This window comes from Chinchilla lanigera, unplaced genomic scaffold (assembly GCF_000276665.1).
Source record: "Chinchilla lanigera isolate Chin_1 unplaced genomic scaffold, ChiLan1.0 scaffold00031, whole genome shotgun sequence".
Classification (NCBI taxonomy): Eukaryota; Metazoa; Chordata; class Mammalia; order Rodentia; family Chinchillidae; genus Chinchilla; species Chinchilla lanigera.
Genome location: NW_004955432.1, coordinates 2,584,176 through 2,611,375, shown reverse-complemented (window position 1 = coordinate 2,611,375; position 27,200 = coordinate 2,584,176). Strand labels below are relative to the sequence as shown.

Below are 27,200 nucleotides of genomic sequence, written 5' to 3'. Positions count from 1 at the left end.
GAGAGAGAGAGAGAGAGAGAGAGAGAGAGAGAGAGAGAGAGAGAGAGAGAACTGTGTTCCCAGTGACCTAATGTCCACCCATCAAGACCCTGAAGTGTAAAGGTTCCTCTACCACCCGGAAACGCCCTGGCTGGGACCAGCCCTTTGCATGTGGGTCTTTGGAGCACATTTAAGATCCAGACTGTAACTGTGTGACCTATCAAAAGACCCGACACCTAATATGAAGTATATAATGACGTGAAGTAAATTGGCTGCAAGAAGAAAATTGAGAACCAAAAATACCGTTTTCCTCCTAAGGATTGCATTTGCCACCATCCCAAGTATTACATTTTACTTGGCTGTGTCTGCATCTGTTTCTGTTCATTTTCAACAACAGAGGAAGTTTCTAGAGAGTCTGAAACAAGTAGAAGTAATGTGTGGTTTCTGTGCATTTTGGTGGATGAGTCTTGTCTTGGGGGTCTCTGTGCTCCTCCTGTCTAGGCAGCTGAACAGTTGGAGCTCTGAAGTCTCAGAGGACGTTACAAGCAGAAACTGAGACAGGTGTCATAGAGCCTCTCTGCAAGCCAGTGATCAGCTGAGGGCAGTCAGGATGTCACAGCTGGAAATGCGGTCTGAACCCCAGGTTGGGAGGCAGGGCTGCTGACCTCCCACTGACTGACCTCGCATCCACCGCTGGGAGGAGAAGTTGGGTCAATTTACTAGATTCTTTATAATTTTAAGAGAATATGGGAATTCCAATTTTAAAATGTTTTTTGAATGAAAATATTTTACTAATGAAACAAAATAAAAACCAACAACACCCTATTTTTTTTTTTTTATTTTTTAATTTTTTTTTGCGACAAGATCTCACTATACAGTTTGGGCTGGCCTTGAACTTGCTGTGTAGCCCAGGCTGGCCTCGAGCTCACTGTGATCCTCCTGCCTCAGTCTCCCGAGTGCTGGGATTACAGGTGTGTACTTCCCCGCCCTGTTTAATACCCTATGTGGTCAGACCCAAACCACACACTGCTTGCTGTGACTGCTAGCCAGCCAGCTTGCAGGCTTTGCTTGTCGCATAGTTTGTAGGTTAGTTCTGCACCTTACATCTGGATGGGAGGCTATGCTAACAAATCATGGTAAACTTATATTTTCCTGCTGGAGACTGATGTGCTTTATAGAGACTTTAATTTTTTTCATGGTTCATTTTACTGATCATAAATTATGGTGTTGCTTGTTGGAAATCTTGTTAGTAGAGACAGGTAAGAATGACGTTCTATAAACTCTCAGAGAAAAATACAGAGCGTAACTTTTTCTTCAAAATATTTTGGGGATTTTTTCTCATAAACTGGATACACAAGAGAACTGAGGCATTATCAAGTCCAAATTTCCTTCCCCATGGATGTGGTCCGTAGAGGCGCTGTGAGGTTAAGCTCACCAGCTAGTTAATAACCAGGCCAGGCTTTGAGCATCATGGCTTTTTGTTTGGTTTAAATAATTGCTGACATTAATCGAGGTCTTAAGATGTGAACCACTTTTTTACTTCTCCAACAGTCCTGTTATTGTTAATTATCTTACTTCACAGAGAAAAAATTGAGGCATAGGGACATCTCCCAGGTCATGTAGGCAGAAAGGTATCCCTCATACTAGAGTGTTTACCCCTTTTGGGCACTTGAGTTCTTACATTCCAACGGCATTTGGGCTGCTCGAGGAAGCTTTCATTCTCAGCTTGACATTCTGTAGGAATCTGATGATCATGCCAGGCGTGGTGGTACACGCCTGTAATTTCAGTACTCAGGAGGCTAAGACAGGAGGACTGCTGCAAGTTTGAGGTCAGCCCTGCCTACATAGTGAGTTCAAGACCAGCCTGAATTACGTAGTGAGACCTTGCCTAAAACAAACAAACAAACAAAAATGAAACAAAACCAAGCAAACAAAAAGAATCTGAAGATTTCTTATCTCCTATTATAGCTCTATGTAAATATAGTATAGGAGCTATTTTAACAAGTATCCTTTTTTTTTTTCACTATCTGTAGATTTTAGGCCGTGATTATTTGTGAAGATCCATTACACAGAAATTCTAGAAAATATTCCTTATTGAAGTTGCTGGACTTTGAAGTCCATGAGCTTAGTAGTTCCAAGTAGTGGCTCTGTCTAGAGTCATACCACCCTTAACATACCTCAGCTCATCTGATCTTGGAAAATATAGTGGCTGTGAGCTCAGACTTTGAAGGCATGGAATCTAAGTTGAAAACCTTATTTGATAACTATGTGACCTTGGGTAAGTGACCTGGCATGGGTGAGCCTCAGTTTTCTACTGTGAAAAGTGGAAGGAGTCATTGTATTGGTAGTCATTGTCTTGGTGGCATTCGTGGGTAGTGAGGCAATCTCTGTGTGGCTCTGCTGTTGAGACCTGTCTCACCTAGTTCTGTGAGAAAGATGTTTCAGGTACTACTTCCAAGTTCATGCTATAGAGGGATCTGGCTGGGCTGATGCTTAACAACGTACATAAGTAGGCTCTTCAGATTCAGATTTTATAAGCTTATGTGGGGTTCTCTGCAGTCACGTCCCCACAGACAGAGTGGCATACGGATTCTAGAACAAAACCATAGCGCGATATACTCCAGTCTTGCCCCTTGCATTGGCTGATCACAGTATCACTTGCATTGGCTCCTGGATTAACTTTTAAAACTCTTTCTCAGCTTTTCCGCTTAGAAACTAAAGCTGCCATGGACTTGGAGAGCAAGGGTAATTAAAGAAAAACATTGTTATATTCCCTGCGAAATAGGAAAATCTCAGCCATGGCTCTCACCTTGGGGCCATATCACAGTCACTGATGATGTTTTGGACCTCTCTACTTTGATAAAATATATCTGCCTGTCTGTCTGTCTCTATCTGTAGAGGTGGAGGTGATTGGGGTTAGGAAGGAATTCCATTCTGAAGAGTCATTGTTTGAAATATTTACTGTTGTTTCCATTTCATTTTGATGTGTTGCTAGTAAGAAAAGCTAAGCAAAAAGGAAGTTCTACATTTGAGTAGTACTGCTGTTAAGCTAATGTACGCTAAGAAAATATGCATTAGAAACCACTCTTTATTTCTTGGGAAGATTACCTAGAGAATTATTTGATAGGTTGTTAAAGCAAATGTGAAATCTTTTAAAATGCGATGAGGACCCTTTCTAGGAAAGCTGTAATTCAAAAATGTTTCTGTGGATTTTTTCTAAAATTATCCCTTTTCTTTTCCAAAAAGCCTTCTTTTTGTTAAGCCCATGGAGAGGAAATTCCTTATCCTCAGGAAAAATAACTTAGTAAGGGTTTTGGAAGTCAGATTGAGACTAGAGAAGCTCTGGTGACAATACAAAACAAGATGACAAGTCCTATGGACTTTGCTTCAATTCATATTTTTGATCTGTCAACTTTCAGGGCTTGATTTTAATGCCTTTTCTCCATTTAGGCCTTCCCTGGCTTGCCCATGATTCCTATATATAATACACATATTTTAAACAATATTTCCCATTTGGTCATTCCTTCCATTGTGCCTGCCTGGACAGGTGCTTGTGTCTTGGCTGGGGGTCTTTTATTCTTGGCCCATCAATCAGTGTCACAATGAGCATTGTCTCCTGAGAACATCTATTGCTCTCCTTTGAGAGCTAAAGCCACTAGATCTGAAGATCTGGAAGCCATTTCTAACCTTACTTGCCTGATGGATTCCATGGAAAATAAAGCCTCATACGACCCAGAGCAATTATCTTTTGTCACTTAAGGAATAAGTTATGGCTTCAATCTGTTGTATGCTCTACATTAACAGTCAGACTACATGGACAAAATTTCACCCTCAAAATTGGCTTTCCTCTCTCTGTTATTATCTTTACTTTGTCTGCTTGGTTTGTACATGGTAAGTGAAGTTATATGATCACAGTCTTCATTAGTATGTGTGTGTCTCCTGTGCACATGTGTGTGTGTGTGTGTGTGTGTGTGTGTCTGTCTGTCTGTCTGTGTTCTGAATGAGGCTGTAACACCTCCAGGCAGCTGGTCAGTGCATCTGTTGGAGTGCACAGGTTCTGTGGGCATTACTGGGAGATGGAGATGCCATGAGATGAATAGGGCCCTGACTATTGGGGTGTTTATAGTTGGGGCATTGGATAAGTAGTAGAAAAATAAAATTGCAGTGTAGAGTACTTCCCTTCCTTTTTTTAAAAATTAAGTTTATTAGTACATTTGAGGTATACATAACGATTACATTCATCATAGAGAATTTCCACCTATATGTGATATAACTCGATTCTTTTTCTTCCCAGTTCCCTTCCCTTCCCTTCAACCCCTCTAATTCTTAATTACAGACTCAAAAAGGGTTATAAGTAAATGCCAAAAGATGCTTGCTGGCTGATGGAATAAAAATGTTGTGACTGAAAAAGCATTTTTGGTGTTGCCTACCAAACATTTTAGTGGTATTTCAGGTCTTGCAGAGTCTCAGGGTAAATTCAGATGAACACACGGAGACACTCAATGCATATGAGATTCAACTTTTAGGTCTTGGAGTATAGTAAACACATGAAAACAAAAAGCCATTAAAAGCGGCCCTCGTTTTAGAAGTCCTTGATGGACTAGAGGAAGGAGGAAGGCATATTTTGGGCAGCATAGGATGACTGGAGGCAGCCAGGCAGACTCCTGATAAGTTAGGGAGGGTCAGAGATCCCTCAGGGTTATCCCTCAGGCAGATTGTTCAGGAGGTCAAATTGAAGATTCCCAATCCACCCAGTGTTGTTCTTCTGATGGAAGAGCTGCTGATTTCTTAAAAGAAAGGAAGCCAACCTCTGAAGATGAGGGTGGGGAGCACATTAGTTTTCTTGGAAGAATCTGAGCTCTGCTGAGCTGCTGTGAGATTCCTGGGAGGCCACTGCTCAAAGGCAGGCTGTTCCTGAAAACCCCGGAGTCGTATGCCTTTTAGAGCCCTGGGCGCTGGAGGTTACTGTGGACCAAGCTCTACCTGAGCTGGCTCTTGCTTCTACTTCCTTCAGGATGAAACCCTTCCTTGAGACTGCTGCGTTAAGCAGAGACCTCAGAGTGGCTCTGCACTCTGACAGGAGCCATGGGAATGGTTTTCTGGGGAAAGCCTGGCTAAGGTGAGTCAGAAAGGCCTAGTGGCCCAGGCTCTCCGGGATGCATATGGAAGTCACCAGTAGGGGGCAGTGCAGCATGCACTTCATCTTCTGTCTGCGCCCCGGGTTTGGGGGAGGTTGTTAAGACTCCTCACCACTTGGGTGGCCCAGGGAGCTAGGAACCTGAACTCAGGTGTGTTTGTCTTCTCCAGCTTTCTGGCTATTGTTTCACTTGTATGGGGTGTCCGTTAACCTTTCTCTCCTTCCCTCCCTCCTTCCTTCCTTCTTTCCTTTTTTCCCATCAATTAAAAAAATTCACAAAGTATAACAACGTAATTCTTTATGAACTTACCTATATTCAGAACCAATGCTTAAATATTTTGTCTCTTCCCTTGAAAATCTTATGTCATTTAATAAAAGAACTAGGCTAGGAGTTTAATTAAGTTAATCACTTAATAGTTCAAGTTTCTTTATCCCAGACCTCTTTTTTCCCAAGATAATCCTCCTTGCAATCATCTTTTTATACTTTACATGTACCCTGCAAAAATGCTGCCATATTGTTTTTGTGTATTTTTAAGTGTTTTAACACAAATTATTTTATATTATTGTATATATCAGTATGGAATCTTGCTTATTTTCTCACATAGCAGGGAGATCTCTCTGCTCAAATATATTTAATTCAATTTAATTTATGTATTTAACACACTTTATTTTTTAAAAGTTTTTGTTACTGTGATGGATGGACACGGGATATTTCTGGCTTTCAACCCTATCACAGGGAAAACTGTAATATTCAGATGACCGCATTACAGTGAATATTCTTGTGTCTTTCCCCTTGCATCTATGTGTGAGTTTCTCTTGGGTGGATGCATAGAGATAGACTTGCTGTGCTGCACAGGGTGCTGATTTATAATTATGCCAGATACTGACAAAATGCTCTTCAAAGTGGTAACACCAGTTTATATTCTCTCCGACAATGTAAGGAAAAACCCACGTCCTTAGAAATGCTTGGTGTCAGATGTTATACATTTTGTCACTCCAGTGGAGGAGGAACGAATGACATTGTTTTAATTTGCATTTCAGATTCTTTATGAAAGGAGCAGGTTTTCATGTGTTTCTTGGCAGGGAGGTTTTCCCTCTGTGAATTGCTGGATATTAGCTTCACTGGCTTCCTGTCTAGATCTGTGATTCCTCCCTTAGTGGTAGCTAAGGATAAATTTGCAAGGGGTAGATTTCCTGGTGGGTTAGCTCAAGGAACTGCATGGTGGACATCTCTATGGGGTAGCTTAGGAGAGGCATCCTTGGATTCTACTGTTGGAGAAACCCTTCCCAACCTAAGAATCCAGTCCTTGTCTGGGTGTTTCTTTCTATTTGGACCAGCGAAAGGTTCATCTAGGGCATTCTCTTTCTGCTGTGGAGGAGAATTCTCTGTGACCATTTTTCATAGCTTCACATGGTTCTTCAGTAAAATATACTGTCTGATTTCAGAGCCAAGAGCAGTTGTGCTTTGCTTTGCTTAATGTCTCTCTGGCTTATTTTCATCTCATAAATATTGTAAACTTATCACTGACCAAACATATTCTACATTTTACTTGGATATTGCTGACCATCAAGCTTAAAATTAAATATTTACCCTTTCCTAACAAGTACATATGTTTTAAAACCCAATTCCTGGCCCCTTTGATGTCCCTACTTTGACTTTTACTCTGTGTCTATTTGTTAGCTCATTGAATTTTGTTCAGTGCAACCTAAAAGTTAGTAAGTTAAATGTGTCGTTAAAATAAAATAGAAGTAAAATAAAGGCCATAAACAACTAAAAGAATAACGTTTGTGCTGTAAGTGTGGCTCAGGTACCTACTGAGCACCAGGCAGTTGCTCTAGACTCCGAGTCTACAGACCAGCGCAGATAGCAGGAGATGCAGATGTCTCAGGTGATTTCAGAGCAGGGACAGGCGCCACGCTCAGGAGGAGAAGACGGGCTTATCAGGATGTCCTGAAGGTGATTCCAAAGGCAACTGTCCATGTTTTCTACCTTTTCAGCTGCCAGTAGTATGAGAAAAGTGGTGAAAGTATTCAGGACTCTCAGGAATGCAGTTCTTATTGTGAGATAATTTGGAAGAGTGAGGCCACTGAGGTCCCTACTGGAAACACTAGTGCAATGGAAGTCTTGGAAAACAGTCTCTAAAGTGTGATGATTTGGAAACATTTCATGAAAGCTTGAAAATTGAACATTTAGTGCAAGGTATAAAATATTTCCCTCTGTGTCTGGTGAGGGGAGAGTAGGGAATTGTCTGTTATTAATGTTACTGGCTTTCTTCTGCATGCGGCTAAAGAGCGAGGCCCCAGGAGAACCAAGGTCTTTGGGAGGTAGTTGCCCTCCGTTCTTGGAGGCTGCTTTTTTATGTAAAAGGGGACAGTTTGTGTGCGTCCTTTTAAATTTTTTTCTCTTTGGTGTAATTTGTACCTTGAGAGAATTTACCTATCTTTCTTTTCCTTTTTTTAAATTTGCCTGAATCCTTGTTGTCCATTTTATTATCATTTTATTTCTTCCACTGGTTCGGAGGGACCTAGAGATGCTGTGTGCTCTCTCATTTAATATTTTTTCTCTTTCAACTTGTTATTAACAGCAGGGCTACTTATTTGTTTTCAATGTCTTGATTGAGATAGATTGCTTAACTATTTCTCAAAAAGGAAAAGGGTAAATTCATTCTAGCGTAACTTTCTATAATTCCCTTGTAATTCCAAGGCTGTTTGTTTGCTCATCCATCCATCTATCCGTCCATCCAACCACCCATCCATCTATTCACTGTCTGTCCATTGAGACATCCATTCAGTTGTCTATCCTTTGAGTGTCTATCTTGTGCAAGGGAAAGAGTTAAGTGGTATGGCATTAGGAGGTATAATGCAGTTCTATCTTCATGGAAATTGTGGTCTAAGAAAATTCGAAAAGATAGATACTTTAACAAATGGCAGAGTATAGGAAATTCTAGGGTGGTAGTTTAGCTACTTATTTATACTACTAAGGAATTTGTTGATTGTGAGTGACAGAATAGAGGTTATAAATCAGTTAGTGATACGTAGCTTCAGAGATGGCTGGATCCAAAGGCTCAAGTGGTAGTTTCTTCATATCTCCTTGACTCTCTTTCTTTGTGTATGCTGACCTCATTCTTGGACAGTCTCTTTCCTTATGGCAGAAGATTTCCCCTCGGGAACCCTGGGCCTGTGCCATGCTTGGGCCCAGCATGGGCCCCTTATTCAAGCTTAGGAAAGATTCTCATTGGTTGAGTTGAGATTACCTGCACCTCTCTGAGCCAGTCGTCATGGTCCAAGTTAGAGTTCTCTGTTTGGGCAGAGCTAGTAATCGCTTCCATGTTTGAGGGTTTGAGGAGAGGGGAGGAGATGTGATTCCTACAGAGAATACACTAGAGACATGTGAGGCTTGTGAAAAGTGATTCCTCAGAGGAAAAATTAGAATTGTCACTGAAAAAAGCAGAAAAAGGAGATACTGGGGTGCGAAGAGCAAGAGGGGAGGGATGGGATGGGAAATGCATTTCTTTGTTTCAAGATGCAGAAGGAGGAAGTGACTGTGTCTCTTGGAAGGGAGCTGAGATGCGGCTCCCCCAGCAGTGTGAGCACTCCAGAGCCCTGTGGCTGTCCCCGTAAGGGTGGGACATGTTGGGGAGGCAGTCGATGTACCTCCAGGGTCCACTCACCTTCACACACTGGTGAAATCCTGAAAGGAAGGAAAACTGCAATTGCCTGGTGAAAGAGTGATACAAGATGAGGGAAAATACGAAACTTGTGAAGTGACATTGAGCACGAAACCTGGTCTCTCGTGGTTTGCTCTCAGTCATACATCATTTTATTCTCCTTATTGTGTGAAAGAAATGACCAGGCTGGAGTGGATGCAGAGTTTGGGTGGAGGTTTCCATTCTTCCATGTTATTGCCTACATCCGGAGTCACTGCTGTTCCTTCTCTGCTTTGTTGCAGTTTCATTGCAAATCAGAAAAGGCTAGAAATCATCAACGAAGATGATGTGGAAGCCTACGTGGGACTGAGAAACCTGTAAGTGCTAGGACCTTGTACATTATCTCAGATTTTTCATGTGCTTTACTGCGGCTGGGCAGGCATTCACTGGTTAGTTCTAATCTGCATGCAATTATGTATTTTCATAGGACCATTGTGGATTCTGGATTAAAATTTGTGGCATATAAAGCATTTCTGAAAAACAGCAACCTGCAACACATGTAAGTAGAAACTGATTGTTTTGCTTACCAAGATCCAATTTATTCAATATTTTCTTCTGTTTATTTTTCTTCTCTTCCAACTTTGAGCCTCCTTTTTTAAAGTTAGTGTAGCTGCAGTAATAGCCTAGAAACATTAGCTTCGATTTTGTTTGATTTCTGAATGGTTTCAGAGGGGTACTTTGAACAGCCTGTTTACTCCCTTTCATCAGTTTCTGGTCTGTTTCCATCTTGGACAGAGCAATAGGCCAATAGCAAGGAGTCTGATGTGAAAACTCTGTCCTTATACTGAGTCCTTGATTTTTTTTTTGCTTGGAATCAAGACATGCTCTTTGGAAGACATCACACTAGCGGAATTGAAAAAAGCTGACTTGGCCTCGGCACTCTGAGGGAACTGAAAAGTACTAATGCTGTTTCCCCCCACAATAGGCTGGCTTTTGAACCTTCATTTTCTCAACCCAATCTGTCATGGGTAGAGAAATATGAAGAAAAATCAATCAGGAGACATGCTAAAGGTTTTGACATTTATTAATAGGAGAAAATGTTTCCTTGGAAGTCATGCTGGTGCTTTGTTGACTGAAGTCAAGTGGAAATATGAAATATTTTGCTGCTAAATCCTCTAAATGATGGCATTTCAGCCAGTAAGGTGTGGCCTTGCAGAGAGGCTTCTTCATTAAGCAGTCACCCAAGTGCGGAGTGGTGACTCCACCTCCTGAGTTTGTAGTGGGAGCTTCTGCTGGAGGACTGTTACCTGCATTCATTTGTTCTTCTTCCATGGAACAAATTCACTTTGCAAAGATGTCTTCCATGTCTCCTAGCCTCTGGCCTCATTATACAGCTCTCACTTGGGTTATCTCACTGGATATATCTATTTTTTGGATGATTGATAGGGATGACCTTTTTTATTCCTACTGCATAAACAGAATAGGTCTGAGGATGTTCTAGGACCTGCCCAGATAGTAAATTATTGCTCAAAGGCTAACCTCTTTGTTCTTACAAGAGCAGAGGAAATAAAATGTGTGCCATTTGTACAATTAGAGAACCGTTCCTGCTTAATAACATTTGTCCTTTCTATTCTTGGGGAGAACAGTTCTTTGCCTGATTTCCATACCAGTTATAAAAGAAATCATTCTCTGGGAGCAGATTGCCTGTATATTCTGTAGAGATGTGTTGATATTATGAAAAGCCTTAATTTCATAAAGCTGATTATCATGTCTTTATATTTTAGGTGGCATCAATAATGAAGTCACTTTAAGAATAGTCTGTACAATTACACTATAAAACACCCTGCACAAACATGATAAAACTCTAAGGAACTTTATTAACACATTTCACTCAAATGCTTTTGGCATCCTCTCTAGTTGGTTTGCCTGTACAAATCTGATGTCTGCGTAGGCCTTGATAGCATAAACAAGGGAGAAGTTTGGATGAAAGGAAAAGGCAGAATGCTCTGCTCCCAGAGAATGATTTCTTTTGTAACTGGCATGGAAATCAGTCAGGGAGCTGTTCTCCCCAAGAATAGAAAGGACAAATTCTGGCATTTTCATTACGGCCAACCTCAGACCCAAACTACTCAGCAACCACACTTTACTGGTGGTTTAATCACATCACTTCTCTTGATGCTGTGACTTGAACAGTGGGCTCTGATTCTCTGTAGTTTTATTAATAGACCCTGTATAATTCTTTTGCATTAATATGTGGTAAAATCATTTAACTATGTTCTAGGTGCAGAGTACAGCTTCACCTAGATAAAGCCAAATATGTACCTATTTCCCAAAGAGTTATCATTTGGAAATAGGAAACTAAGGAGGGGTATATACCTTGTTCAGTTTTCTTCTGAAACAGTAGTTGGGAAGTCAGTCATTGATTAGATGGTGGAATCTCTATTAACTTTCATAGCTCTTGTCAAGTAGTAAGATGAAATGAAAGTAGGTAAGTATTCAGGGAGTCATGAAGTGGTCAGATGCCCCTTTGTGTATTCATTTGGCAAAAGGGGTTCCTATCTGCTAAAATATGGAATTAGGTTGAGGAGTTTGCCCTTGAGAGTGACAGGGAGGTGAAGGAGTCAGGTTGGGTGTTTACCTGTCCATCTCTGCAGATGGCCGAGAACTCTGGGAACCAGCTTGCTCCTTTACTTCTCATCTGTAATCCCCACCTCCATTATTAACACAGTGCGGAGCGAATAACGAATTGTGTTTTTTTTTTTTTTTTGTACCGGGAATCGAACTCATGACCTCAGGCTTGCCAGGCAAGTGCTTATGCCACTGAGCTACATCCCCAGCCCTACAAATTGTGGATTGAAATCTGTTTCTCTCTGCTCCTGAGATACATTGATGATTTCTTGATTTTCCTCACCGTATAAAAACATGTAAAAGACCAGCCCCTTTCATTTCAGGTTTTTGTGAAATGCAAATTGGATCTCCTCACTTCTCTCCCTACCCCGCTGTGCCCTGTCCGTGTCAGCATTGCTTTCTGAGTGTCCAGGGCCCAGTGACCGGTCACTCAGTGTGTTCTTTGTACCTCTAATTTCTGCCCAGACTCTAAGAAGCCAGGGGCTGTGAGAAAAGCCAGGATTAGCATTTTCCTGGGGCTTTGCCGAGGTGCTAATCAAATAGTAAGAGGATTGGTACATTTTTTCCCCCTTCCCTCTTCCTCCTTCTTGGCTTTTGGCCCCAATAATAAGTATGGCTCATAAAACTCATCTTGTTCTTTGGTCCGTGACAACGCTCTGCGCTGTGCTGCTGGCAGCAGGACAGAGACAGCTGCTGCCCACGTGGCCGCAGCTCCCCGGCTGAAGGAGGAGCTGTGCAAGTTTCAGGTTTGCTCTTTCTTCGCTTCCAGTCCCTTCTCTCCCTTTTCTGTTCTACAGAAAGAGCAGGGGTTTATTTCCTTCTTTTCTTTTTGTCAGAAGAATGGGGTTTGGTTTCTGATAGAAATGAAAACATTTGTATTCTAAAGACTACAGGACTTTTCAAGGTAGTGTACCCCAGTGAACTCCATTCCTGTTCGCATTCCAAGAGGCCAGGTTGAGGTTCACAACTTCCCAATGGGTGCTCCTGCCCTGCAGGTGAGCACTTTACCCTGGAGTGAGTTCTGGCAGCGCATGCAAGAGAAAAGGAAATGCCTTCTGTAGGCAGGGTCTGGGCGAGTGAAACCCCGTGTTTTGTTGAATTGTGATGTCCACAGTGGCCTTCTTTACTCAGTGACTAAATTAGCTCGAGCATTAGCACCTTGGTTTCAGCCTCTGTAAGGACGACTGCCAGACACATGAGGACACTTCCACCCATAATGTCCTCCAGCTGACACACAGACTGGCCTCAGGGACGGGGTGGGGTTGTGTCCCCCTCAGATCCTGTTTTATCTGACTCACAGCCTGAACTTGCTTCCCTGGGCAGAAAGATGACACAAAAAAGTTCACGGATTTGTTCTTGTTGGTTAAAGTCTTGGCTGTTTTTGTGACAGCTTTTGTTTGTTTTACATTCATCTTACTTATCAGACACATGTCTAGAGGCCCAAGTATTGGACATACTTTAAATAAATTCAAATAGTAAACAAATTCACAGAATGAATCAACTGGCAAGATTGTGAATGGGAATTTCCCATCTCAAGGTCCCATCGCACTAATCATTGGAAACTCTCATCCATCAAATAAAACCACACATTTGGAGCATGCCAGGAAATTCATTACTATTCTTTTAACCACAAATATGCCATCTTTTCATTGTCATGTGGGTTTGCATCTCAAGATGTTATGTTGCTAGACTAGTTTAGGATAAAATCTAATGTATTTCTTGGTTTTGGATTTTTTCCTACTCTCATCATAAAATTATTAGCTTTTTTAGGTCATGTCCCATCTCACCTGAACTTATCAGTCAGTAAGTGAGTTTTTTCTTATAACGCCGTGTTAAATTCACTGGGCTGTTTAATTTTAAAGCATCTTTTTCCCCTAGTGAGCATATAATTTTAATTTTATTTATTTCACATAGCCTATTAGTTTTTCAAAAGTCAGGATCTCCATGAGGCATATAATTTGACTCTGAATGCACATATGAAAAATAAACATTTGGGGGTGAAAAAAAGATTAAGAACAGATAATATAAAAAGTATATTCCCTCCTTCCTAGTAAGCAAGAACTATGGGAGAGGCAGGCAAAGTCACAAAGCTGTCATTCCAGGGAAAAGGAGGAGAGGGTGGGGTCTAGGTAGGGCATGCACTATGACCAGATGAACTTACATTTTGAAAAAAATTTCTATTTGAATACATTCCTTCTAAAATGTAAACTTTTAAATTCACATATAAATGTTTTTGATTCCTTTCAGCAATCTCACCCGAAATAAACTGACAAGTTTGTCTAGGAAACACTTCCATCACCTTGACTTGTCTGAGCTGTAAGTAATGATTTTGTGTGGCATTTGGGGGAACGTTTTCAAAGAAAGGGATACATAATTATTATTTTTTTACATGCATAAAGTTGCAAGTCTATATCAGAGTTCTCGAGAAATGATTTCTGGGGCTTTGGCCGCTTTTTCTTTCATTCACTCAGGGAAACATGATTCAATAACTTCAAAATAGAAATCTCAGTGGTGATATATCATTTATGATGAATTTAAATGTTGTTTTCACATAAATAATTTATTTTGTAGTGGAGGGAAAAGGATTAAAAAGCAAGGGGATTTGCATTTAAAAGGGCTTTGTATCTCATAGTGTGTCTGTGGTTCCTCTTACATAGAGACCCTAATAAAGTGAACTGGTCAGCAGAGAAATGACAGAGGGAAAAGCTGTCTGGCTTTTGCTCTTCAGTGTCAGCGTGAGCATTGAGAATGTTGGAGAAGAGGTTTCCTCCTCCCTCCTCGTCTTGGTGATTTTCTTCTAGGTCTACCACTGTGTTCAATATTTATCCTTATGTTCTAATTTCCTCTTCTTAACATGGTAGGAAAAACATTGAAATGTGTTGATGACTAACCGTCAGCATTTCCAAGTGTGCTCGGTTTTTGGTGTTACCACGGTGGAGCAAACAGGAACCGGAACTGCTGCCATTTGTGCTGTGAGGGGCTAGAAAGCGCCGGAAGTGGACGTTCTTTGTGCATGCATGGCCTGGGACAGTCAAGGCCTTTCAGTTAGGAAATGGCTTCTGCTTACTGTGTGTTGCCTGATCTTGGGTTTTTTTTTAATGAAAATCCATTCTTATTCACAAGGAAATTGGGCAGAGTGGAAGATGCTGCTGGGGAATAGGCTGGAGTAAGGAACGAATGGTGACAGCCTTGGCGATAGACAGTTATTTGGAATAAATTGAATATAGGGAGATGGAAATACACTCGTGTTTACTTTTTTAAGGTTATTTTAATTAACAAGTAATAATTGTAGGTATTTATGGGATACAGTATAATAGAATATAGACATGAAAAACAAAAGGGAGATCTATAATACAGAGTAAGGCACTCAGTGTTAAAATGTTGCTCACCTCTGTATAATAGTTACTAGGTGGCTTCAAAATTAGAGTTTTATTTCAAATTAATGTCTCAATATTCTCCCTGCAGCATATTTAATCAGTTCACTGAACAAGGGTTGATTTTGTTTTTGTTACGTATCGGAACGACTAGGGCGTGGATCTCTGAGGACAGCAGTTTCTGTGTGGAGGATTTTGTGTTCCAGTAGGAGAGACAGGAACCTAACACAACAGGTGTAATGAGCTGGAATAGTCACTGTGCAAGGAGTGCCCCCAGTGGACTGGGGGAAGGAGCCGGCTGCCTGCCAGGGTTGTGTGGTCATATGAACTTTGCCATTTTCATAATTAAGGCACCCTTTTGCTTCTTACTCTCATCTGCTGATGTAATTACACCCCTCATTTTAGGAAGACTCTAGTTTTCTATGGACTCAGAACTCCAGGAAATATCTTGGATTACTGAGGTTTAAACTGATTGTGGGTCTCTTCGGTATTACGTTGTGTGTCTCATAGCATCAAACCCTGTTTTGGTGTTGGTGGTCAGGCAGACAAGGATTAAACCTATCTACCACAACCACATTTTCCTCAATGAATCTCGCAGAAAAGTCTCTGGGGATTGCTGAGATTCTTAGAACCCAACCAGAAAACCACAGGAGTAAATGGTGTGGCAAGCCCGGGGCCTGTCCTCCAGCACTGTGCTATTGCCAGGCAGTCTGTGGAACTTTAAATGGCCTCATTTAAGGGCTCATTACCATAAATGGGCTTCATCTTAAATAGGCCACTGAGTATTATAAATAAGCATTTAAAGATTTTTTTTCCTGTGGTTTTTATTTTCCTTTTGCTCACTTCTTTGTTCACCCATCGCAGGCCACAGGAGCCCAGACAGCATGGCTGAGGCCCACACTACAGTGGCCTTGGCTCTTTGCAGACCCCCAAGCAGAGGGCTGAGCACTCATTCTGGAGCTCAGCACCTTCCCCTCAGAAACCTGGGCTTGTGCTGTGTATGTGCATGTGTGTGCGCCTGAGAGACAGTGGGGTCTAACGGCTTCCATCTAGCTTGTCCCTCTCCACTTTCTTGCATGAATGAAATGGACTCCGTTTGTATGGTGCATAGAGCCAGGAGAGCCAACCTCTGGTGCCCATACCTCAGTCTTAGATTTCTATTTACAGTCTTATTTTAAACTGAGATACATTATTCCACTCAAGTTTGAACTTTCATACTGACAACACTTAAGTGTGTAACCTGGTCAGAAATAAGGATGCTAGTGTTCCTGAAAATTTACTGTTGGCATCTCCACTTAAGTTGTTTTTAAAAACTGTATAATAGCCATGATAAATTTATGAAGGTGCATTATTGCTCACATGTTATGAGACATTCTTTCCTCTCCTTTATAGTAGCTATTTCTGGTCCTATCGTGGATTTTCTGTTACTCTGCAAGTTTAGCATCACTTTGCCTTCTTTAACTTTGTGTTTGCATATAATGGCAGCTCAGTAATTATGGGATAAGTGAGTGAATAATAGGTGCTGTTGTGCTTTGAAAGTGGGTGTGACTTCAAAGGTTGCTGGCTAGAAAGAATTTATAATGTTGTATTTCATAAACAGCAGTGTAGCTGCGACTACACAGGGAGCCTGATCAGGTTTCGTTTTTGTTCCATGCAGGATCCTGGTGGGGAATCCATTCACATGCTCCTGTGACATTATGTGGATCAAGACTCTCCAAGAGACTAAATCCAGTGCAGAAACTCAGGACTTGTACTGCCTAAACGAAAGCAGCAAGAATATTCCCCTGGCAAACCTGCAGATACCCAATTGTGGTAATTTATTTTGAAATCAATGAGTTCTAGTTGCTATTAATTCTTCTAATTGCCTTGGTGTGGTAGAGAGTCTGGGAAGATTACCACTCCCCAGATCTTGTATAGTGTGCTGTTGATGTCTCCACTGAATCAGACATTTTCATGCAGTGTGGAGAAGTCAGCTGGGAGCAACTATACTGGTATTCTTTGCAAGGAGGATACTGATTCTGAATGGATGACTTTAAAAGTGCACAGAGAAAAAAAATACAGTATTTATTACTTCATCCATCCATCCATCCATCCATCCCTCCTCCTGTCCATTCATTTGTCCATTCAAAAACTATCTGCTTAGTGAGTAGTCCATGCAGGTCACATATACACCTGACTGGTACTCAGGCTGTGTAAAGGGGGCGACCTCAGGGTGACAAAATGTTCCAGCAGCACGAGCAAATGCCATTCATCCAGCACGTTCTCAACTTGTTGCATTGCCAGATGTCTGTGTCTCTTGAGGTGCTGCCCTACATCTGCCCTTACACCTGCTTATCCCCAGGAGCGGGTTCAGAATCTCCTGCCTTGCTGTTGTTCCCTGCTCCTCTCTGCAGTATTTGCATCTCCAGAATTTAAAAGGGCGCCATATGGCAAAGTCACAGCTCTATGTGAGAGCTAGCATGTTGCAAGGAACGGAAAAAGTCAACTTCTGGTTGGGACTTTCCCATCCTTGACATCCTCTGCAGTACCCACGAAGGCATACTCTTCCTCCATGGAAGTTTTAATCAGTTTGTCAACCAGTTAGTAAGTTCACAGACAGTTGCATCTGCTCTTTGGTGTTAGGGGCTGGTGACATACAGAAACAATATTTTCATACACAGGCCCTTGCATTTATCTTATTTTATTTTTTGAGTAGAGGCCCCCGTATTAACCACAATCAACCAAGTGCTTTTGGCAGATCCTATCTGAGGTCCCCTTTCATTTAAGAAAAAAATACCTGCTGCTTATTCGTAATGCACATTAATTACAAATGTAGTAAAATGCACATTGATCACAAATGTATTAAAAACAAATTTGAGCATTTGTTTCTTACCCTGATGGACCTTAGAAAATAAGTTACCCTTCCCAGGGAGTTCCGTCACAGCGGAGCCCTTTGATTTCATCACGGGCAGTTGGGTTTTATTCTCTTCCTCACCTTTCTCTGCCAGCCAACACTTTTTAAAAAACCCAACCCTTAACGTATGTCTTTTCCTGATTGATAAGGGAGTAACTGTTCTCTGTTGTGTTACCAATTTGCACCGTGGAGGGAAATTGCCAAGGGAGACACAAAATCCAGTGTGGAATCACCTGGCCTTTCGCTGTCGTGACTGCACTGGTTCAGCAACCGCAGAGAGGAAAAGAGACAGATCTGACTTTCTCATTTCGCAGGTGGCCATTGGCAGACATCTTCTTTGCCCGCATGCTGGTGGTGCACCCCACTATGTGTGTTTTTGTGGTAATCCCTCTACCCGAATTTTCAATAATTTTTTTTTTCTTCTACAAATGTTTCAATGAGTTGCATGTATGAGAATGAGGTTCTCAGCCCACCATCAGGATGGCACAGGGTTTGACTGATCAATTAGGACCGAATGGTTACATTTGTAGGAACGCTAAAAATCAATTTCAATGCCAGTGACACTTTCCAAAAATCAGTATTATAAGAATTTTCCAGGTGAATAATGAACTGTTGTTTTTGTTTGTGGGTTTTTAAACTGTTTTGTGTTTTAAACTGTTTTGTTCTTTTCCTGTTTGTATTTTCTTTCAAAGTGTTTTTATTTATAAAAACAGCTAGTGCTGTTACATATTATTGTAAAAATAATTTCTTGTGTTACGCATAAAGCTTGTCTTTTTCTTTCTTATGACCATATGAGGTCAGAGGTCACAGATCTATCATACTCTTTTTAACTGAAGTGTGGTATTCATGGGGGAATAATCTTGATTACATTAAACATACCATACTAGTGGGTATTTTATTTCCCATTATTATTACAGTAACGCTTCCACATGCACCCTTATTCATGCTGGTTGTACATATGTACAAGGTCAAATATTTTTGTATACTACAGGATCTTTACTTGATAAGTTTTATGAACTAAAACTTGACCTCATCCATTCATAGTCCCCTTAGAAGTTGTATGTCGGTATTCGCAAACTTATTTTGTCGCTCTAAAAGATTTTAGCTTGTGTTTTCCTGATTACTACTAAGTATTTTATATATTCATTACATTGTATTTATACTTCAGTGAATTGGTTCTTCATATATTTTGCTTATTTTTCTACAGTGTTTTTCTTTTTTGTTTCCTTTATTTTCATTGACAGTGTCCTTTGTTTTCCTTAATTGCTTGAAAATTATAAAATATATTTCTACTTTTTGGAAAATATTTAAGGCCAAAATATGTACTGCACACACTTTGACATATAATTTTTGCATTTGTCTAGAGATAATGCCTGAAAGACAAGAAAAGATATTTTTCCTTCCCTGCTTCTACCCATTCCTCAGCTTCTTACTACCTGGGATTCTATTTTTAGATAACCACTTGGTTTTTGTGAAGATTTCCTATTCCTTTGTATTTCATTGACTTTTGTGTCCTATGACTTCCTCTTTAGTTGCTTTTCCTTTTGCTGCTGTATATTTTTTTTAATATTCCTTTCTGAGAAATTGAAAAAAAAAAGAAAAAAACTCCAATTCTTTCCCTTCTGGAAAATCAGCCTGTACTTTTGCTTCTCAATGAAGCTGGTTGACTAAAAAATTCTAGGCTCGAAACTCTTAGAACTTTTCCCTGGGAAGTTCCCACAGGAGTCTTCTCCTCGGCAGTGTCTCCCCTGGCTGTTGTCACGGGCCGGGCTTCTTTGGGCTGCCTCGGCTGTTGCCCTTCCTCTTGCTCTGTGGCTTGCCAGGCAGGCCCTGCTCTGTCCTGCCACCTTTCCCTCCAGCTGTGGGTTGGCCCAGAGCCTCCCTCTTCTGCACAGAATGCATTCCTGAGTGCACTGGGGGCCTGGTGCTGTTCCTTTATTCTGTTCCTGTGTTTTTCTCTTGTTCTTCATAGTTTGTTATCCCCCAGTAGTGTGTCTTTTTAATTTCCAACATGGCTCTGGATTTTAAAAACTATTTTGTAACTCCTTTAGACATTTGGGGTAAGGAAGGGAAGCCTTCAGTTTGGGGTTTAGTCATGTATTAATTTGCATCATGATGGTTTCCCATCTTTGGTTTTTTAAAGAAAACTTACAATTGAGCAGATAATTATACTAGAGTGTTCAGTTCAAAATTTTTCTCTGAAATTCCACTTTGAGGAAACCATTTAATAACATACTAACATTGTCAAGTTAGATACCTTTTAAAGAAACTGGATTCCAGGTCAGTTGAGTTTTTCTTTTAAATGTACTTTTAAAACACATCCGTCATGTTTAAGTACAGCTTCAAGGAGTTTGTCTTCTTTCCACACTCTTTTTCTTTCGTGAAACTTTGTAGGTAACTGAATCAGCTGAAAGTGTGGTGCTGTGTGTTTCACCCTTGTAAGTCAGTGATTTGCCATTGGCTGTGGTCATTGCATTTAGTGTGCTACTGTTTTCATGTCAATAACAGAAAGCTATTGGGATCTCTTTCCTTTGTGAGACGTTTCTCTTTCAATCCTTCCCGTTTGCAGGCATCTTCTGTGGTGCCTAATGAACCCCTTGAACATAACAGGCATTTAATCAATGTTGGCTGAATTGATCTATTAATACATGCATGGGTCATATTATATTAATGAACAGGTTGGACCACATTTGCATCAAATGTGGAAAATATTTCAGTTAATTAAAATAAGCTAAACATATTACTCTAGCCAAATTTTTTCATATTGTAACATTTTACTGTCTCCTTTGACATTTTTGTCTTCATTGCAAATGAATCTATCCTTTTTCCTTAAATCTGGAGATGTTAATGAAGCTTATAGTTGGGGCTGGGAGTTTAACTTTCCATATTCTCACCAGAGTCAAAATGCCTCACAACATTTTTCTAACTGTCCCCACCTGGTGCAGATGACTAAGGGTATTCATGCTGGGAAACAAGGTGTGGACTATTCCTTCAGTGGCCTCCCCCTCCCTCCTTGCTGCTCCCTCTTCCCCTTCCCCCTCTCTCTCATTTTTCTCTCTTTCTTCCTTCCTTCTTTCTCTTTCTTGCTGACTCATTTCTGTACACTTTTCTAGGGATTTTTATAGAGGTAAGGTGGGTCCAAGGCAGGGAAAAATGGGAAATCACAAGGTGGGCATGAAGTGGGACAAAACTATTGTCAACCAATAAGATTACAAGTATAATTGCTCTGGTAGTACTGATTAGATCAGAACCAGATGGTTCACATAGCAAGTGGGCATGAATACAGAAGAGGGGCTTTTCCTGGAGGGATGGGTCCTTGGCTCTTCCTGGCTCCCTTAAGGTGATGATACCTATTTAGAATATCAATCCCTGCTGTTTATCCTTAGGCAGGTATGTGGGTGCATTTGTTTCATCTTTCCTCTTGAGGTCTGGCCCATAGCGGAGGTGTCTGTCTCCTCCACAGTTGCAAAGTATCCTATCTTCTGCACTTGGCTTCTCTGAGCGCCCAGCCCTCTCGGTCTATAACATTTTCCCCTGGCTAAATGGGATCATTAAAGAGGTGTGAACTTTATAGTTTAATTTTTAAATATATTACAACTGTGATTTAAATCTTCCTGGAGGAGAGGTTCTTTAGGAAGTGTTAATATGACATGCACTGTTTTAAGTAGGTGGTAAATATACTTGAGAAAGGTAGTATTCCTTTGGGTCATATCAAAACAGGTCCTCAACCCCTCTCACTAGTAGCTAGATACTCTAGAGTGATAGCCCCCCAGCAAATATAAGGTGGCCATTCACTTGATGGTTGAAGAATGGTGCAATTGCCATACACCCTCAACTGTCCCAGGTGCTGAAACTGACTTGGTTCTCCTGTTATTTATATCAATTTTAATGTTCTACTTTTCCAACATTTAGCCTTTAACGGAGAGATTGCTTCAGACATATCAACAAAATACTGTTTCTGATAGTGTAGATTGGTCTGCAGGTACCAGCAGGAAGGGCTTAATTTCTTGAATTGAATTCATTTTAACGATTTGTTTTTAAGGTCTATTTTTTGTTTCACCCATAGTTTGTAGCACACACATCTGTTTAGCAGATTTGTACAGATTCCTTTTTGTGTGTTTGTTTAAGTAAGAAAAATAGCCTGGTAGTAATTCTACTTTGTTAGCATTCACAGATTAAAAGGGCATGCTATTCTGATACACCGTCTGAAGTTTAGACTGGTGTAACTTCTTAGCTAGGTTGATCTTTGTCTTCCTGAAAAACCTAAAGTATATTTTACCTATTGTTTTGCTTTAAATTTATTAGAGATCAGATTTTATCTTGTAAAATAGAGAAAACCATACAGAAGATTGTTGTTTTTTCTTTTCTCTTTAGAATGTCAAATGAAGCAGTTTCTTCTTTTTTTTAAATCTGTCACCTGCTGTTTAAATTTTTGTGTTTAGGAGTTATATGGTAACTGTCACTGTCATGATATGGCTCACATAAGCTTAGAATCACAATTTCCCATTTGAACTTTGAAAGTCATTTTGCTAATTTTCTGTCATTTTCACAGCCAGGTGTAAAGTTGTTGCTTCTAAATAGGTCAGGCTTATTCTTGCTTCATCCCTGGTGGTGGAATATATCTGTTTAGGAGATAAAAAAATTGGAAGCTATGCCACAAAGATGGAGGGTAGAGGGGAAATTACAGACTTTTAATGCTCTGTGGAGAGAGAATTAACAGAGAGGTCAAGTATTTATTTAAGTTTTTTATACAGGCACAAATAGAAGTGAGAGAAGACAGAGCAGACAAGATCATAATTTACTTCAGTATTTTTATACACATGAATTGATGGCCCAACATGAATGAACAGAGCCCAGAATTACTAAAACAAGTGGAAAAAAAACACAATCCAGACCTCTTTGTGAATGCTAAAACTTAAAGCCCCAACTTGACCCATCTAGTGGACAAGACAAAATGACCAGAGCTATGTTTTTCTAAGTTATTAGAAAAGAAAAATCCACATATACTGAATTATTAACCGAGGGGCCTTGTCCATACCGTCAGCTTTCTAGAAAGCATGGGTACTTGTGGTGCGAGCCGAGGCACAGAGACCCAGCAAAGGGCACAGCTGTGGGTGAGCTGCGCCTGCTTGTCAGGTGTTCATTTGGGATACTTGATAAGCTCCTGGGAAGGTGATACTAAGAGTACCTACTTTCTAGGAATTTTAGGTTGACTAATAAGAAAATACATGCAAAAAATTTAAGATGGAATCTAGCATTGTATTAGGTACATACTAAACATTAAGCACACTACCCACTAAACACTAGCTATTGATGTTATTACCATCATCAAAATGACTACTTTAGATGTATTTTACATCTGGATTTAAAAAAGTGTGTAGACTTTATATTTTTGTCACATTGTTTGAAAGGAATTAATGAGGTCTTACAACTCAAACAAAGGGAATGTAGATAAGTGAGCTTGGGAAGTATAAGACCAGTGGAATACGTTCTTTTATTGCAGGACTTCTCAGAGCTGTTAATATGACAGTGTGCCTTGTGAACCTCCAGTGCCCTGTAGATCCTTCCCTCCCTCCCTCTCTTCTTTGCATCTTTCCTTCCTTCCTTCCTTCCTTCCTTCCTTCCTTCCTTCCTTCCTTCCTTCCTTCCTTCCTTTTTCTCTTACAGATCATCTCAAGGAATTAGATTTCCTTAGAATACACTTTGAGGGAAGTTTGGTGGACTCAGTAAATCCTCAGTCCCCACGTCATTTGAAGAGTGACAGTTACAGAAACAAAAACCTAGTCAACAATTGTTCAACCTCCATCCGTCCTCTAAACCCTTGCTACTCAAACTGTGGTCTGTGGAGTTTGTTAGAAATGCAGATTCTCTGGCTCTGACCCAGACCTCCTGGAAAAGAAAAGCTACATTTTGAACAAGAGCCCCTGGTGATTCATGTGCACATTAAAATTTGGGAAGCCCCTGTCTAAAAAAGGTCTGCTTTTTTACTGTGGGGTTAATGCTTTCCTGCTGAGGTCTCCAGGTATGTACGTCCTTCCCGAACAAATGCAGCTCAAGACATGTGACGCGGTCTGCTGCGTGGGAAGTGGGTCATCTCTCATCTCCAGTGAGGCTTCCCGTTGTGCCAACAAGACTGCTGGGAAGCTCAGCCTCAGGATCCCACCGTGCTAGTGCTGGTGGCTCTTGGAAGCCTTGCCGGGCTTGGCTCTGTACTTGTCCCAATTTCAAATCTTATTAGGCCAGGAAGTAATGCCTGGCAAGTGGTTTATCCTGCTTTGGCTATTCATGCTTCCCAATTCATTTTTATTGTGCTAATTAAACCTCAAGTGATATTTCAAGTACAGATTGTTTTTCCATTATTGAATCTTTGGCCAGCACATTAACGCTGTATTATTAACGTGAGTCAGATGCTTACTCATCTCTGGGAGACTTTATGTTTCAAAGATCTAGACTTGGCCAGTGTTACGCAGATTCTTCTGGAAGCTGCTATGACAGGGCGATACAGTTTCTCTGTAAATAAAGGAGTCTCACTTTTCCTTCACAAGATGGACACGTGATTATTCTTTAAATGAACCAAATTCTTAAATCATGGACATACATTCTGTGTTAAAATGGATATGTACTACCCAAGGAGTGAATGCCTGATAAATGCTAATATTATTATAATATAATTATTTTAGAGATATTAATCATATAAACTTAAACTTGAAGAAAAACTACATTAGATTCTATATTGAAAATTAAGAGTATAAAGGACGGGAAAAGCAAAAAGAAAAAATACATATATATATGAGAGATAGTTAAGATAGTTATACTACTAATTTCTCTTAGTTCATTGAAAAGAAAGTTTTGTGCTAATATCGTTTGGGCAATTAAATGCTGATATCCTGTACTCTGAGTAACTATTTTAAAGATAACAATACACAATGTATTAACCATTATTATCCTCCTATTATCTTGTTTTGAAATTTTGTTTTATTTTTTCTCTTTAAAATAAAAAAAGAAAATTAAGATTATGACATAGGAATTCTCACTGAAATCCCTTTATTTTAACCTTTTTCTGCTCAGGCTTTCTAAAATTTAGACACCTGCATGAATGGCAGGAAAAGGAATCCATAACTTTATACTCTTGAAGCTTACTGTGGTGTTTGGTAGTGGAAGAGGCCATACCTTAAGCATAAGTGTGGTCTCGCCAGCGTCAGCAGGAAAATGTGTAAATGCAAAGAAAATGGAAGCAAGTCAATAAGGCACAAGTTCTAAGTTAGAAAAGCAGAGGGCTGAGTAGCAGCTGCCATAAAGGCTGAGAATGCTGTTCACCAAGGTGGCCTTGGGGGAAGCCTGGGACAAACTTCATTTGTTTTGCAGAATTACTGCAGCCTCAGGATGTAAGAGTACAGGTGACGCCACACTGAAGGTACTGGCTTGCTAGTCCGTTAAGAAGCACCTAACTATGATTTTGTCCCACACAGTCCATGTGATTGTGCCTCTCTTTCTTCAGCAGCAAACTGGAGGTTTAACCTCAAAAGTAGATAAAACAGGATCCCAAGGAAAACCACATAGAGTTGAGGCTGTGAGAACCCTAGAGAAAATAATGATTTCACACACTGGTTTTTGATATTTCCAGCTTTCTTCCTCACCCAAGCAGGGCACTGGAAGATTGTCCAATGCTTCCTTCACTGACCTGGACAACTTTCCTTAGAATGCTCCAGGGATTCTGGCACAAAGTTGTCCCAGCCGAGAGGCCAGCAACATTGCTCCATAGTGAAACCACGCAACACACTTTCAAAGGCTGTGACCCACCGAGTGTCCGAAAATATTTGAGGAAAGTTTAGAATATGAAAGACAAACATAAAACAATCAAGAAGATTAATTAAAGAAGAACTGCAAGAAACAATTGATATAGACAGAATAAAAATTCAAAAGAAATTATCATTAATATTTCAGACATCAAAAGAGATGTTACATTCATGAAGCAAAACCAGGGTACTGTGAAAAAAGTACTCAGGAAAGGAAAAGAGTGACTAAAGTGTGGAAACTAAAAGTGTGACAGAAGGATGAAAAATGTTCAAAAAGGCTTGAAAGACATGTCCCAAGAAAGTTCCTACAAATAAATAGAGCAAAGAGACACAAGGATGGAAAATAAAGGGTTTGAAAACTAAATGGGCCATTGATAACATCCAACATTCAAATAATTGTACTTCTAAGTAGTAAGAAAGCATTGAGTGATCATTAAACTGCATCTGTTTCTCCCTATCTCATGAATACATGTAACAGGGTTGCATCCTATAACTGACTCTCTCTTAAATCTGTTGAAATATTATAACTATTCCATTTTAGGTGGTTCAGCTGCCAGGAAGGCTCTTATACTAAACGCTATACCCAAACTAGGCAATGCAGCTTCATAGCAGGAGGAAAGATATAAAGACAGATTTGAATCTGGAGTGGGCATGTGGAGAGTCTGGGATTCTGTTTGTGTGTGACCTCGTTTTCTTCTGTGTATAGTGGGAGATCAGTAGATAACACTAAACAGGGAGACCTAGAAATAGCAATACAAGCTTGACACTCAGGGAAATGGAGGTCAATAGCAAAGAATAAATTTAAGAGATGAAAAAGGTGACTGGGAATAGGCCAGAGGGCCATCCAGACCCTTTCAGCTGTGTGACCACATACTTAGTTTTAAGAAGTGACCCAGATAGTATCACAGACTTCAAAGACATTTTGCATTGACATGCTTCTTAATAAATTGCATAACTTAATGTCACAGAAGTTATGGAAAAAAGCACAGTGAGAGAGGAAAAGAATGACTTACCAAGGCCTCACATTCGGTGCAAGTCAAATTCTTGGCCACAGACCATTTCTGTTGGAAACCCTGTGAAGGACAGGTTGCTCTCTGTTGGATCCCACAGGAAGGAAGAATTCCCAAGAGGTCTCAGCCACCACCAAAGCCAGATCTTCCAGTGATGGGAGACCAGGAGATGTGTACTGTCCTGATCCCGGTCCAGGCTGATTTCAGTAATAACAGTGGCTTTGTCTGTAGAGACTGCATCATCAGGAAGGGTTTATGCCTAGGGTCAGCTATAGCCAGGTGGGTGGGTTAATTGCAATTTAATGGCTGTTGAAGATGAATTGCCTTTACTGACCCCCAGGTTGTCTCCCAGTTGATGTGTCATAGATCAGTGGGATCCAGCTGTCGGTAAATATAGTCGCAAGCAGACATTCTGATACTGAGGAAGGACTTGGTTTGACTGTAGGACCTGCGGTTCTGTTGCTCCCTCTGAGACCTGCCTTCACATAAGGATTCTTGTGTGGTTTAAAGTAGGATGCACACTCAGGAGGCTGATATTTTGAGGATGTGATAGCAGCATCAATTTAGAGAGAAAAAAAAAAACAACCCTAGCTTTTGAAATGTAAGAGCATTGCTTCTTGGCCTTTTGGTTAAGATCAAATGTGAAATGAAAGAATATAAAAATACTGCTTTGTTGGGAGGTTAAAAGATATTGACAAGGTTCAAAATTTCATCAGATAAACATAGGGTTTCTCAA

At 40.4% G+C, this 27,200-nt stretch overlaps 1 protein-coding gene across 5 annotated transcripts in view; it reads left to right on the top strand.

The window, feature by feature from the left end:
• Ntrk2 (neurotrophic tyrosine kinase, receptor, type 2) overlaps window positions 1-27,200 on the top strand; it is a 345,349-nt gene that overhangs the window by 18,256 nt on the left and 299,893 nt on the right. For all 5 annotated transcript variants that reach the window (XM_005387932.2, XM_005387931.2, XM_013516029.1 and 2 more), the window contains exons 2-5: window positions 9,066-9,140; window positions 9,251-9,322; window positions 13,639-13,707; window positions 16,423-16,577. In XM_005387932.2, coding sequence (XP_005387989.1) covers window positions 9,066-9,140; window positions 9,251-9,322; window positions 13,639-13,707; window positions 16,423-16,577 — 371 coding nt within the window. The remainder of the gene's footprint in view (window positions 1-9,065; window positions 9,141-9,250; window positions 9,323-13,638; window positions 13,708-16,422; window positions 16,578-27,200) is intronic.